At 48.5% G+C, this 15,070-nt stretch overlaps 5 protein-coding genes across 5 annotated transcripts; 1 reads left to right on the top strand and 4 right to left on the bottom strand.

The window, feature by feature from the left end:
• Nucleotides 1–540: 540 nt before the first annotated feature.
• On the top strand, nt 541–5,240 carry I303_102337 (uncharacterized protein; the record flags this gene model as incomplete). The annotated part of the gene is made up of 18 exons (XM_065968523.1): nt 541–869; nt 948–958; nt 1,054–1,103; nt 1,162–1,187; nt 1,248–2,004; nt 2,083–2,113; nt 2,211–2,326; nt 2,385–2,483; nt 2,559–2,636; nt 2,699–2,752; nt 2,815–3,401; nt 3,489–3,587; nt 3,666–3,682; nt 3,741–3,778; nt 3,842–3,921; nt 3,979–4,040; nt 4,126–4,941; nt 5,011–5,240. The coding sequence occupies 18 exons, from the start codon at nt 541–543 to the stop codon at nt 5,238–5,240; spliced, it is 3,480 nt and encodes a 1,159-aa protein (XP_065824595.1).
• Nucleotides 5,241–5,709: 469 nt separating this feature from the next.
• On the bottom strand, nt 5,710–7,218 carry I303_102338 (uncharacterized protein; the record flags this gene model as incomplete). The annotated part of the gene is made up of 1 exon (XM_018404880.1): nt 5,710–7,218. One exon carries the CDS (start codon nt 7,216–7,218, stop codon nt 5,710–5,712), a length of 1,509 nt encoding a protein of 502 aa, XP_018265161.1.
• Nucleotides 7,219–9,430: 2,212 nt separating this feature from the next.
• Nucleotides 9,431–10,615, bottom strand: I303_102339 (uncharacterized protein; the record flags this gene model as incomplete). Its single annotated transcript, XM_018404879.1, has 1 exon — nt 9,431–10,615. The coding sequence occupies one exon, from the start codon at nt 10,613–10,615 to the stop codon at nt 9,431–9,433; it is 1,185 nt and encodes a 394-aa protein (XP_018265160.1).
• Nucleotides 10,616–11,137: 522 nt separating this feature from the next.
• On the bottom strand, nt 11,138–13,104 carry I303_102340 (uncharacterized protein; the record flags this gene model as incomplete). The annotated part of the gene is made up of 5 exons (XM_018404878.1): nt 11,138–11,315; nt 11,371–11,482; nt 11,543–12,482; nt 12,590–12,831; nt 12,912–13,104. 5 exons carry the CDS (start codon nt 13,102–13,104, stop codon nt 11,138–11,140), a joined length of 1,665 nt encoding a protein of 554 aa, XP_018265159.1.
• A 506-nt stretch (nt 13,105–13,610) lies between these two features.
• On the bottom strand, nt 13,611–15,054 carry I303_102341 (uncharacterized protein; the record flags this gene model as incomplete). Its single annotated transcript, XM_018404877.1, has 7 exons — nt 13,611–13,726; nt 13,820–14,034; nt 14,107–14,176; nt 14,240–14,338; nt 14,421–14,539; nt 14,615–14,649; nt 14,758–15,054. The coding sequence occupies 7 exons, from the start codon at nt 15,052–15,054 to the stop codon at nt 13,611–13,613; spliced, it is 951 nt and encodes a 316-aa protein (XP_018265158.1).
• Nucleotides 15,055–15,070: the final 16 nt, after the last annotated feature.

The raw sequence follows: 15,070 nt of genomic DNA on the forward strand, positions 1-15,070 counted from the left end.
CAAGGGACCAAAGGGATCTCGGCATTATCTTGCCGATTTCGGATATATTCTAGCATGAAAATAGGTACCGCCCTTAGTGTCAATTTTGCGTGCACGGTGCTGTCTAGAAAGTGAACATTGTAATTCTCATCAGTCTGTCATGGCATTTGTATCTGTTGTCCAGTACTTGATTGAGAGGCGGCACTATGCATGTGAATGCTGCAAACATATACGCGGTGGACTGTGAATGTGATAGAATGGATCAAGTGCAGTGAGGATGAGGAAATTTGCGTCACTGATTTCACTAACTGGGTAATCGGCGGTGACCGATCACGAGTATGACACAAATCAAAGCACATGTTTGCTCTCTCTCTCTCTTCAAAACCTAATTCGATTCGTATCATATTTGTATCTATCATCCGCCATCTGAATCATCCAACACACATCTGTGCATATCCACTCGCTCCTCACTACCTCCCCCTCACCCGCTTACGTGGGCATTGAGCGCTGTGCTCTAGTCCTTGTCCCTTGCGCTAGCCAGACCCTTCGATCTGGGGCAAGATGCCTTCTTCAAGACCACCTCCATCGATGTATCCGCCCCTCCCTCGATCCGTAACTCACCTACCGCCCTTTCCCCAACTACTTCACTTCAAGGACGAGAACCAATCGCCATCTCAAGGGCCAGCATCAGGGTCTGCAGAACAAGCGGATAGTATACCGACCAACCTGTCTGAAGATGAGGATGAGCTAGATGATATCCCTGCCCCATCGCCTGCTGGGGACAAAGGTAGTGGAAGTGCAAAGAAGGAACGTAAACCCCATGCGACCAGGCGCAGGGTTGTACAGAGTTGCTCGGAATGTAGGAGACGTAAGATCAAATGCGATAAGAAGTGAGCTGTGTTCCTGCAAATCTTGCATGGTCCTGCTTGTACCGCTTGACGTGTACTGATGTTATCGCAACCTTGCAGATTCCCTTGTGGTGAGTGAACGATTCGGATCCCGAAATACATCCTCTCTCTGTTCTCATGTATGGCTGCCTTCGTGAACTGCATGCTGACGCCTTCGTCCCTTCAGGACCTTGCATACTTCGGAACGACCAAGCTAGATGTCACGAAGTGGGAATGGTGAAATTGATACATCAACCTTAGAAGCTGTCTTGAAGCTGACTCTTTACATGTTTAGGCCGAGAAGAATGTGGTCGCATCACCGTGAGCTATTGCACTACTTCTCACCAGTGAGATGTAGATCAAGCTAACTATATTATGCAGAAACAACTTCGCTACTACCTCTGAACTTGCTGCTCTCGCTCATCGACTCGACGCGCTAGAAGCTTCTTTAGTGAAGAACGGCGCTTTACGTCCATCCGATCTCGACCATTTCCTCAACATCTTACGTGAAGGCGAGGGCGGATCTTCCTTACCTCCTGTCTCTGCCAAACGATCGAACTCAAAGCCCGTGCCAGCCACTGGCGGTCCCCAACAAGCTTTAGCCGAAGAAGAGACAGTGGACGATACCGAAGGGGCAGCATTGACTTTAGAACACTTAGCATTCGGTCGTTCAAGGGCAGACGGTAGTCACTCAATGCCTCACTTCGGATCCAGATTATCAAGTGTTTCACGACCAGCTCCAAATAACGACTATCATCTAGCCAAGTCGATCGTTCCTCAACAAATACCTTCTGGGGCATTTGGTTCTGGGCCGCACGGAGCGCTTAGTCCGTCGATGTTGAGTAGTCTGCACTTGCCCCCGATAGAAAGTATGGCTGCGGGCGCACCGCGAAGGCGGATGTCAAGTTTCAACGAAAGAGATCACCGTGCAAGTGCGACTCCGGATGCAGCGAGATATGGAGAAGTCAGCGGAGCGAAATTGAGTTTAGAAGAGCGAGCGCAGAAGATTGATCAGTTGTTGGAGTTGCTTGGACCGACGGATATATTCGATTTATTCTATAGGAAGACGGATGTAGCGATTATTGCGCTTACAAGGCTCTTGCCAAGTAGACAGAGAGGAGAAGTACTGGTCAAAGCTGTGAGTCAGCTGAATCTCGTTGTCTACATTTCCTACATTGAAAGATAAGTCTAGCTCATAACTGGTTCTGTGGGATAGTATTTGGAAAAAGTCGACTGGTTACATCGATGTGAGTTACAACCTTGCATACGACTGCGCAGGAATAATCTTTCGAATCGAAAAGCAAAGCGAATGGGACCTGACTTCTGTGTAACATTGAAACATAGGCATGCACGTACCCACCTTCTTGCGACAATGCAACGATCTATGGTGTCTGCCGCCTGAAAGGGTAACTCACGAGATCGCCTTGCCCTTCTTGGGATTGTATTTGACCGTTTGTACTGTGAGTCCTGCATCACACTGCCACAATCATGTCCGTTTGCTGAGTCATAGTACCACAGCTTGGTCTGCAATTTATGGATCAATCCGAGATCAACAAGCACTTCACGGTCGAGGAAGCTCATACTTTACCTGACACATGGTTCAACGCTGCTAGAAGTGTAAGTTTCAACGCAACTCACACATCTGAACCTAAGTCGCGATTTCGTGCTGACACGCTGAATGGCAAATTATAGGCACTCTGGGCAGCTGATTTCGTAGGCAGTCATACAATGGAAGCGCTGCAATGTATCATCCTGCTTGGTGTCTTCATGGTGAGCTGGCCCGATGGGATCTGCCCGGACAACAAAAGCTTACTTGCAACAATGTTTCACAGAATAATCGAGATAGAGCAGATGCAGCTTGGGCGTTACTCGGTGCAGCAATCAAGGTATGTGAAAGGTGCCGTTGTCCCTAAAACGGCTGATTACGGATCTTGTGTGGTATCCGCAGATGGCCCAAGGTTTAGGCTTATCTAGATTAGGAGCCGAACAACAAGCCGTCGACGGAAAGCCCTTACCCATGTGGACAGGGCGATGGGAGTCGCTAATCCAACGAGAAGTCGGCCGTCGAATATGGTGGAACCTCGTATTCCTAGATTGGCAACTCGCCCCAAGTTACAATTTCTCCTGCTCTATCCAACCTGATCAAATCAAGACCGCCCTCCCTGCCAATATAGAGGACGAAGATATCATAGACGAGAGACCGTTCAAACCGCAGCCCATCTCAGTCCGTACCGGGATGTCCTTCCAGTTAGCTCGTCTCAAGTTTGCAGAAATTACACAACGGCAAATCTGGCAAGCGAACAACAATCATCATCCGCCGTACTCGTTCATCCTTTCCGTTGATGGAGAATTGCGAAAGGCGATGATGGAATTACCGACGTTCTTCCAGCCAGATAGTAATACCAAGGGACCGCCCAATCAGGATCCGAAAGCGCTGGTGCAGTATTACGAGAAGATCATGTTGAATTTGGCGATCCATAGTAGGATGATGAGGTTGCATAGACCGTGGCTTTCGAGGGGATATGAAGATGAGCGGTGAGTCGGGGTCTTCCTGCAGTGGATGTACTATCTAAGCCTATATCAATCGCGATTGGCAGAGATGCTGATCTCAAAGGTCTACAGGTTCGCTTACTCGAAAGAGCAATGTATAAGGGCGGCTAGGGCGAGCTTGAGAATGATGTCGGACGCAGATGGTACTGCCTCGTTCTTGGAGAAGTGGTGGTAGGCTTCCTTTCAGCAATAACTGATGGTCTCGCAGAGAGGAGATATGCTAATGATCTGCCTGATTTTCGTCTCAAGGCTGCCTCTGTTCTATGGTATGTCATGAACCTGGATGTGGCCCAGTCAGATTAGCTGATTCTGACGATAACACAGTGTCTGTATCTGGCTTGGTCGTTATCATCGATCTTTTGGTGAGCCCGCTTACACTCAAAATCGTAGTACGTTATTGCACAACAGCTGACCCTTTGTTGCAGCGGACACCACGACGTCAGATGTACTCTAGAGATACGGATGACAAGATCTCGGAGGTGAAAGGAGCTCTGGATCAGATGCGGTGAGCACATGATGTGATTTTCATGGCTGTCAATGCAAAAGCTAATGCCATCAACAGAGGTATAATGGATGTTTCCCACCCTGCACGAGCGGCAGTGAGAGTGATGGATCTGTTACTGGGTGAGTTGAGCTTCCGTTCTTTCACCACCAATCACGCTACCAAGACATGTCGTCGCTTACGTCTTTCGCTTTCAATGCTATTCAGCTGAAGTCGAGGATCGAAGGCAAACACCAGGATCCTCGCTCGGCAAAAGGAAAGAACACGACGAGCTTGACGATGACGAGTCTGGCGGTCTTCAGCGAGCAGTGAAGAAGCTGATCCGACAAGCTCAACTTGAAGCTGATTCACCGAACACGTCTTTCTCTTCGAGTACACCCGATGTCACTCGGCATGTCTCTCAATCACCTCAACATTCGGACGGAACCTCTCAAAATAAGGAGAAGAAGGAGAGAGAATCGGAACGACCGGTCTTTGATGCTTATCCTATGCCTTTCAACCCTGTTCAACCTACCATCACCAATGCTACAACACCGACTCCGGGTAGCGGTAACAGCTCACTCCAACCGCCTCCTCACACACAGCCTCCGAATAGTGCGCTAGGTCAAGGCCAAGGTCAAGGTCAAGGTCAACAATCCAACCAGAATCAAGACCCCTTACAACAAAATAGTTATAACAATTACAATAATTACAATATGGGAATGGGCATGGGCATGGGAATCAATCCGAACAGTCCCTTCACTTTCCCGATCGATCCTACGGGGAACGGGACATTCGGTACTTTCCCTTCGGCGTTCGAGATGAATCAGCTAGGTAACGGTAATGGTGTTGGGGGTCAAGGAGGATTCAGGAACTTCGGGACAACAGCTTCTGGGAATCTGGATCCGGCTGTCCAATCGATGTTATCGAATTATTTCCCCCAGGCAAGTAATCCGACAAGTATGACTCAAACTGTCGGATCGGCAGCTTTACCTCAAGCTCCGGACGATTTCCTCTCGCGAGTTTTCGGATTTGGTTGGGATGGTGCGACTGCCGGTGCTGGTGCAGGTACAGGTGCAAATCAAAGTGGACAAGGGATCGACCAACCTCAAGGTCAAGGACAGACTTCAAACCAAAGCAAGAATGGAGAGAACAGCAATAATAACAATAATCAACCTCCACAACCTAATCCGATCCAGACCCAAGGCCAAGGACAAGGTCAGAACCAGGGCCAAAGCCAAGGATATAGTGCGGATTTGCAGACTGGATTCGGCACTTTCGGTGGGCCCGGCGGAGGAGGAGGAGGTCAGCAAGGGTGGAGTAGTCATGGGTGGATGGCTTAGATGGCGATCTGGAGAAATACTTGATTTCGTGTCTCATGATTTCAGGGGGATTCATGTGGGCGTTGGAGGCATCTAGACGCCTGAGATAAAGGAAGATGAAGAAGAAGAAATCATGCGCTGCACTTTTCCTGAGTATCCGGGGCTACCAGTGCAGTAAGAGCTGGTCATACAGTACTCATACGGGTGATCTGCGCGTATGTCTCGGTGGCGGCGTCATCTCTAATTCAATTCTCATCATTGGCCTCATACTATCTATTCGTTGCTATTCATATCGGTCTTAAATGCATTATAATGATAAACTTGGATCTTGTCTTTCCCTGATGAACCATCCAAGTGAGAGTCTAACACAGTACCGCAGTGTGTGTACAAATCCCACCATACCCATCTATCCAGTTGACTTGTAGATTCCCCCTTGGTTCACTACTATTTCCTACACATCAACGTGGACTTTCAGATCACACCCCATTGACTACGCCTGCGCATCGGACGAACTCGTAAACGTCGTATTCACAAAAGCCCTTCTTCCTACACTTCGCGCTACACCTAATCCATCACCAGCCACAATCTTGTTGCGGACTAAACGCTCGACCTCCTCGTGATGGGGAGTAGCGATTGCGCTTTTAGGTATTCTAAAATTGCGCCGACCTGTATCTTCCAGGAAAGTGTGTATGCTGTTCGCCAATCGGTGTATCAGGGAATCCGCGTCAATGTCACTCACATCGCGTTTGGAACATCCCACTGGTCGAGGATTAGCAGAATCCGAAGTCGGATGGAGAACGACGAGTATCTCTGAAGCTGGTGGAGGATGTTCGATTGGCGGTATATATATCTCTCCATTATCTCCGTCGCTTTTGGCGTTGTTATCTATCGTGGGTCCAGCTTCTTGAGCCTGCTGTATTAACACCGCATTGTTGCTTGGGCCGTGACCGTCTTTCAATGCCTTCATTCCTGCTCCCACTTCCACCGGGATTTCCACCCTCAGGACCAACTGCACCAACGTAAACTCCGACGCTAATTCACTTATCGCCCTTCTCAAAAACCTCTTTCTCACCCTCCCTAGGCTACCTAGCGTGATGTCCAACTTATTCACATTTTCAAACGGTATACAGCAGATCGGCAGTACTTTCATCCCAGGCGGAGGCTCATGACTTTCCGCCAAGTACTTGATAAGTTCCCAACCAACTTTCAAGGTCTTGACATTTTTCAATGGCCATGTATTCGGATTCGTCCCATCTTCGTATTGATCGTCATCATCTTCCGAGAGTCGCCCATTGCCCGCACCTACACCTATACCTATACCTATACTTCTTCTGGTGGCGATCGGCGAATAGCTGAGTAATTCCATATGCACTTGACAAATGACACTGAGACTCTCAGCATCTTTCAGAGATATCTCTTGAGTCATTGATAATGCTTCGGTCTTCCGACAAACTCCTCTGCCTCTTGTTCCTGTTTCGCCTTCATGATCTTGACCAATCGAGAAAGTTGAATTTGTATCGGGTGGTGATGATCTCGAACGCCTTCCAGGTAAAGGTTGAAAATCCCTCAATTGCCTCAGCCGTGTCCTGGAATGATTGGTGTTCCGCCAAAGACCCCTCGAAGATGTCAAGGGCGAATAGCCGTGAAAGAGTAGACTAGCATTATGTTTATCCAGCGAGATGCTTCTGTATACCTTTGGGAGTAGTTCGGAGTACAATGAGCGAGACACAGGTAGTAAGGAGATTGGGGAGATGGCTTTGAGGTATGAGAGAATGAGGGGTTGGAGTTCGGTTAAGTCGGCGAAGGTTATTGGTCGTCCAGGTCCAGGTGGTCTGTTTGTACTTAGACAGGCAGGCTTTCGTGCGATGCTCGGATTCGATGAAGGGTGATATCGATCCTGAGGCTGGGGCCGAGACCGGGTCACAACTGGAGGAGATCCGGAAGTCTGAGAGATTGACGGAGCAACTTGCGAGGTCGTCGAGTCGTAGGGAGCATTCATCGTGTCGCAGCTTGAGATTGAGACCGCTAATAGCTATTCATCTGTGGGTAAAGAAGGAAGAAGGTGTCGATGTCGATCAACTGTAGCTCCTTATACGTCTGACGATTGTGGGACTCACCAGGTCAATATTGCGCCAGAAGTCCAGATACACCAGTAGACCGGATTCTCAGCAAAGAAGAGACCTCACTGCACTCGTTCGAGCGATGGGCGACACCAATCACACGATATCTCTTTGTCACCTCGGTCAAATTCCACAGCTCATAAGATACTGCACAATTTGTGGTAATTCAGGTACGTCTGATCTCGTCATCATCTGTATGCATCTACACATCCCGAGATTGCGAGATCACCTCACGAGAGCAAGATTTCCTCTGTCCTCATGCATTGCAGACGCTCGAATGAGCAGATTATGACGCCTTCGAAGACCCAATTTAGTGGTGTAGATCACTCAACCGAAACTATAGTACCACTAAATCTCGCTTAATCGTGATTAGCATTTATCACGCCACCGAAATTACCAAATAAATGGCTCTTGCCGGCGGACTGTCCGAAATAATCGAAAAAATAATCGAAAGTCGTCGTGTTCACGCGATTGTGTTTTTCTGTAGGGTGACACTTGAGTATGGTATGCATGGATATATGTGCGTGTAATATCATTGTATATATTCCATCAACCTCCTGGACCGAGCAATCGGGCTACCATCGCATCGGCTCAGCTCCGCTCTTCCGTCCATCAATAACCGCTGGAATACCCATCGTCGCTGTATGATGTATGTCTGTGATTCTGCCATTCCCACAAGCTATAATCCGACTCGTCGTCGTTATCAATGAAATTATCAAATTGTTAAGCGATCCTTTGCGTCAACGCAACGACCGGTGGCCACCTGGGATACATGACTTACATCGAGCTCCTTTACTTTTGCCGGAGGATCGCATGTACAATCGGTGTCTTTAATCTCCGTCACTTCGGAATTTCAGCACTTGAACTGCGTCGTTGATTCTATTGAGACACAAGGATACTATCCACAAGGGTATCATGCATATGCTCAAAGGGTATCTACGGAAAGCTACGATCGTGCTCTATTGAGAACTGTCAATATTTAGTTTGTTTTCCATTGGCATCAACGACAGCATCTCGTCTTCTGTCCATGCTATCAATAACAGCATTGATAGTTTCAATTGGAATCTCGTCCCACGCTGCTTGACATTGCTCAAACAGCTGATCGAGATTTGTGGCTCCAGGAAGCATTCTAGACACCTGCCTCTTCATGATAGCCCAAATGTTCTCGATGGGATTGAGGTCTGGCGATGCTGGAGGATGGTAAAGACGAATGACTCCAAGCTCTTCGCGGGTGGCACTGGCAATCTTCGAATTGTGGATGGGAGCGTTGTCTTCTACCACCTGCACCTCTTCATCAAGCTTGTCTGAAAGTTCATCTACATATACAGCTAATCTATCTCGCAGGACCCAGTCCGAGTACTTTGTGCCGTTGATACCGCCTGGTGGAATTTGAAAGAGAGGGAATTTCTTGTTGTGGGCAATGGCACCCCAAACCATGAGTGACTGTCGGCCAGAGCGAAAATTAAGCTGAACATTCTCTGGGAGGAATGCTTCGCCTGCCCGTCTTGTGATGTACTGCTTTGTAGTGAACCCAATGCAAACGCTTGCCTCGTCTGTGAAGATCTTAGTCCTCCAGTCTTCCCCTTCAACCTCGGCAGCCCATTGGAGACGCTTGTCGACATGCTTGGTGTTGAGGAAGGGGACCTTTCGCATAACTCTTCTGACAAACCCTTTCTCCTTGGCAATGGCACGAACTCGATATTGAGAGAGGCTGTGGATGTTGGCAATCAGCTTCCAAGAGTCATGGCGGAATCGGATCATGTGGTTGATGACTCGTCTTTTGATTCAATCAGAAACAGGAGGTCGACCACGTTGAGGGATTGAATAGCAGGTCTGATGCTGTCTCCAGCGTTGGAGAGTGTAGTTGACGGTTGTTCTAGGCCAATTGAGTTGGCGAGCAATTTCAGTAGGGGTCATCATGGAATGGACAGCAAGCGAGACTGCCATAGCACGCTTGCTAGGAGTTCGAGGGATGTATGAAGGAGTGGATACAGTTGGAGACATGTTGTTGGTTGTGTTGGCAGACTGCTTCGGTCTCAATTGCATCGAAATTTGGCAGCCTTATATATACAGAAGTCAGCAGCGCAGTCACTACTCCTCTACAACGCCAGCTTCGAGACGGGTATGCATCTGGGAGACATTTCTTAGCAACATGACCAAGCTACAGTCTCTCGGAGAAATTGGTATCATAGTGATGTTGTCGAGGCGACGGAGATTAAAGACACCGATTGTACACTCATATTGGCTGATCTCGACGAAGAGACTCTTGAGATCTAAGGTATCGCACCATGCCTCGACTCTGTTAGGGAGACCCCCGGAAGCCTTGATGGATCGCAGATCACGAAGCATCGTCTTCAAGTGAGGCACGCCAACCTTCACGTTCTCAAGAATGTTGATAGCAGGGCTTTGAGCCTTGTGATAGTACACATTGGACCACAGGATGTCGATGAGTACTCCTGGGCTCATCGTCTGGACCGGGTCTTTCTCTGTCGGGGCGAACACAATGATACACGGATGGGCGAGCTTTGGGATCCAGGTCCTTTTGTCTGAGCTGACTGGGCATCTGATGATCCTCAAAGGGTGATTTTGGTCCGGATCGATGGTATCTTCACTGATCTGCGTAGGTGGTTCTTTGCTGCCGCTCAATAAATCGGGAAATCGGTCTATACTCGTGACATACTCACCAGTGACATCGATCGTGACCGATTGTGTGGGTCGTAAATATCGGAAGAAATTCTTGGTACCATCATTCAGATAGCCCCGATGGAGGGTACGAGCGGTTTCGTGATCGAGGTGAAGATGTTTGAGAGTGGTCAGGAGTTCAGAGGGATGTGAGCTGACGTGAACGTTGCTGAACTGTCCTTCGACCGCCCGCGATTGAGCTGATGAGATGGAAGGAAGACCGTAGTTGAGGATTATCCGCACGGCCGTCCATTCTTTGATGTGAAGGGACTGAATCTTGTTCATATTACGAAGGAGATACTTGGAGTTGGATCGTCCGGGTATGCTGAACGGATGTCCAGCGATATCGAAGACCATGTGTCGGAACATGATTGAAAGAGTCGATTCACTGATCTCACGAGAGAGTCGAACGATCTTTCGTGGTACCATGATTTGCAATTGCGTTAAGACCAGGTGATGGACCGGTCCCATTATGGCGAATGACTCGGGAGTCAGATCTTTGGACAAGCGGGTGATGTAGTCGTGCAAGGTTGGCAAGGATATGGGAGAGCCGATGGAGAGGTCATTGAAGGGGATGTTTTGAGCTGACGGCATGCTGAGTGTAAAGCTTGAGGTGGGTGTCTGGGATGTCAATATCGTCCTTTGAGTATACTGAGTCAGCTTGCTATAGATGCTTTGTCAATGAGGACTACGGAGCTTACTGTACTGAGGTCTCATAGATACCGCCTGCGGGGGAAAAAGAAGAAGAAGAAGAAGAAGAAGCAGAAAAGGAAATGAGGAATAAGGATCGGAAAAGAATTAGGTCAATTCTATGACCCCCAGTGATGGATGGATAATATGCACGTTGCGCGATTTGATGGTCGTGAAGTCCGTGCTCATCATGCTTCGATTTGATGGTAATGACGTCTTCATGCCTCATCCTTCAATCAGAAATAGTAGGGCGCGATTCACAAAGTATCCATGGGCATCCATCTTCACAAAACCCATGGCGGATACATCGTAACGAGAGCATTGGCATCCGTAGTTCTGTACGCTACGTAATTCTCGAACTTCTGATACACAAGTAGAGGCAATCGTGCTGGTCCGTCCACATCCGGCTCAAGTGACTGATAGGTATTAATCCCACAACCATGAAACAAATCTGACCCACGTCTTCTGTCGAATTTCTGGTTCCTCTGGATTTTCTGCGATATAGTGCAAGATCTCTTCTATCGGAATCTCAGATAAAGAGACCACTTTAGTCTTTTTGTAGTATTTCCAGATGAGGTATGCTGCCAGGACGAGAGGTATATCGCTATCACAAGACATGGCATCAGCTCAAACAATCTCCACAGCAAGATCATACTCACAGGTAGGAGGTTACAAAACCCGCTGCTGACCATCCGCCTTTCGTAAAGACTGCCCAGCCATTCGTGATGAGGATAAGCAAGCACATGAACAACGCAGTAGCTGATGCATAAGCTGTCGGGGGCGGGTCAGCGTGGACTTTCTCTTCACCCATCCACTGAGACGATAACTCACGAGTCCACCAGTTGTACCATGGCAACTTCGATCTTGGTATTCCTTGTTTGCGCAGTGCCGCTACCAGCCGAAGGTGATTGACCAGTACCGCGGTCCACGATATGAGCACGCCACAGCCCACCAGATCCAATAGCCAGTAGAACACCGTCAAAGCCGATTCTGATAGAGACATAAACGCCAAGAAGGAGAATAAGATGTAGATGCCTACACAGACATATGGTGTCCCCCATCGATTCGTTCGAAGGACGACTTTCGGTGCTTGGCCTTTAAGGCCTAGTCCATAAAGTACTCTGGTTCCAGCAAGGAGAGCTTGGTTTGAAGAGCTGAGAGCCGAAGTGATGACTACCGCATTGACAATCGATGGGATCGCCTTGATACCCGCTGCACTAGCGGCAAGTACAAAAGGTGAAGTCGCCGCTGTCCCACTATCATCTCCCAATCTTTCATCATCACTCGCCACCAACATCCCAACAATGAGGACCGCCAGTACGTAAAAGAGGGTGACTCTGGCAAAGACCCTCTTGACGGCTCGAGGGATAGATCGGCGGGGGTTCAGCGTCTCAGCAGCTGCCATAGCTACGCTTTCTACGCCGGCAAAACTGAATACCGCATTGATCATCACCGACCAGAAACCCAAGAATTTGCCCAGACTACCAGTAGCGATGTATTCGACGAACGGTCCGGGGGTCTTCCAATATCTGAATCCGATTCGAGGTACACCAGAGACTCCTCCCAAGTCGATGATTAGGCCAAGGAGGATTAGGCCGACTATCAGGAGGATCTTGATGATGGCGAAGGCGAACTCGGTCTCTCCGTACCATCTGATATTGATCAGACCGACCGTAGCTGTGAGAGCGATGAAGATAACGATGAAGACTGAGGGGTTGAGGTCTGTCCAGTATTGAAATAGGACGCAGATTGCCGAGATCTCGGAGGGGATCTAGTAAGTGCACAAACAGTATCAGTAGATGAAAACAGATGACATCCATTTAGATCAATCCATGACAGAGAGATCTACAGTAATGACAACGTCACTTGCCCACTCACAGATAACCAATTCCCATAAACGATATTCCATCCCAGGGCAAAGCCCAATGCGGGATCCACGAAGAATTCAGCATGTCGAACGAAAGATCCACTGACCGGCAAAAGCGCCGTCACTTCTCCCAGGGCGAATTGCACCGCACAAACAATGAGCCCGATGAAACCATATCCCAATAAGGCACCAAGCGGTCCACCCGTCTGGATACTGCTTCCCAATGACAAAAACAGTCCAGTACCGATAGATCCTATTCACCAGACTAGAGTCAGCTATCTCTCCTCGCTCACTCGCTGAGGTTGACTAGATACGGAATTGGACAGGACAAACCAGCCAAAGCAATCATCGATATATGTCTCTGCGCCAAACCTCTCTTCAGATCCCTATTTTCATTCTCTGTCACATAATCCCCGGGAGGAATATCTTTGACCTTCTGATCCAGCTCCACATCTGCATCCCCATCGATATCGCGTTGCGATTCGACGTCACGATGAAGTCGTTCAACCTGTATCTCCTCGGCCATCTTATAGACCCCTTCGCAACTCGGTCAGACAAGCAATGGTCTCAATAAGGACCCTAGGTCAGCTCTGTTAACAGGACTGGCTGTACAGATCTATTTTCATCAAGCGTCTATCCTTATATACAAGGTCGTGAAGCTGTTTTGTGATAGTAAAGCTGACACTCATCACGCCATATCTCGAATAAATAATAGCTTATCTGCTTCCGTCCCAATCCATGTTAAAACTCCCGCAGCCGAAAATTACATCCTCTTAGCGATCAATGATGGCCGTCCGTAAAAATCGGCAGATCGCTCTTGTGATGACTCAGGACCAGGAACGGCACGTCTCACGTGCCATTCAGGCAGATCTCCGCCTAATCTCGAAAGCGCATGAAGATATCATCGCTCATCGTCACATCTGCATAATATATTATGTACAACACGATCTCCCGATTGAGAATCATAGGAAGGAGCTCGAAGAGTGACTCAACCAACGATAAAAGACCTTAATGAGCAAAAGATATGTCGTTTCAACCCAAGGTGAAGAATTCCTGATTGGTGTTTCCTTCGAAACATTCCCAGACTTGCAGCGTCTTCAGGATCTTGTTGAATCGCGTAGATTCCGCTCGTACATCGAGGCACAGATCTACACGAACACCATATCGTCGATCCAGAATCCAGAATTAGACAAACGGACACCAGATTGACAGGACCGTCAAGTCCAGTCACTTTCACTCACTGTAGCTCGACATTCTCAATTTTCTTCCATCCCAATCCCAAGACGCAGCACCACCACATCCGGTGAATCTCGCTACAGCTCCATTTCGTGGTCTATATTCAGCATCTAAGCAAGCTGTTGGGTCGAAAGCGGACGAGATCATTTGATTGGTGCCGATGGTGAGATTGAGTAGCTGGGCGGCAGCATGCGGTCCCTCATTGGGCTGGGAGTAGGCACTATAATCAGACCGGCTTAACGTCAACAATGATTCAGAAGCAAATCGACAGCTTGATACATCAATGACAGACATAACAGCACTTCGGCCTTCCATTCGATATCCTCCGTCTAGAGTCAAGGCGAGATCAGGTCTTTGGTAAGCTGGCGCGGCAAGATTATCCTTTTCAGCTTTGATTCCTTCCTATCCGACAGTTGTATGCCTACGATGCAATCTCTTTCCTCCGCTTGGTGGATCTTCGTATACCGTTCCAAATGGTGGATCGAATTCGGGGTTCTCAGGTGTGGTGGTCAACAAGGTCCAGACTATAATAGACTCCCAGAGTTCAGCGCCCCTGAAGTTCTGAATCACCTGAACTTTCTGGGGGTGCAAAGGAGGTCCACGCACTTTGATTGGTATTGTCTGTAAAGCATTGCAAGATCTGGGTACCTTCTTGGTCAGTTCCTTGATCAAGGCATTGTGTTCCTCCCGTGATCGCGAGGCGATTATCATCAATCCAGAACCAGCTAGAGGCTCTCATACAGTCAGCAGAAATCAGATCACCAGGCCATCGTGTGTTGAAAGGCAGAGGAAAGGCTGACGTCTGCTGGAATGACCCAGGTCTACTTTGCTGCAGCTTCATTGATCAAATCCAACAACAATACGACCAATCGCATCAGCTCGCCATGATCAAACTATTATCATTGTTTACTGCAGTACACTGACGGATGGTAAGGTCACTCACCATTACATGCTCCCCATCTTCTAGGCCTGTTCCAGCATCAAGCGCCCAGCCAGTGTCGTAAAGAATCACGCTTCCACTGCCTGGATCAGCATTCCACAGAGCAGCTCTTTCACACGGCGCAGTCCCGACTCTCGTTCCAGCTGTCCAAGTCGATTTCTGGCCAGTCGGGTGTAAGCATTCGCCATTGCGAAATGATTTGATCCTGATAGCTGTGTAACGTTTGTCCAGATCGCTAGAAATTGGAGTGGCGAGAGCCATTGACAGGGCAAGCGCTGCTACGACTATCAACCCCGCCATCTTTCAATTGTCCGCC

This window comes from Kwoniella dejecticola, chromosome 2 (assembly GCF_000512565.2).
Source record: "Kwoniella dejecticola CBS 10117 chromosome 2, complete sequence".
NCBI lineage: Eukaryota > Fungi > Basidiomycota > Tremellomycetes > Tremellales > Cryptococcaceae > Kwoniella > Kwoniella dejecticola.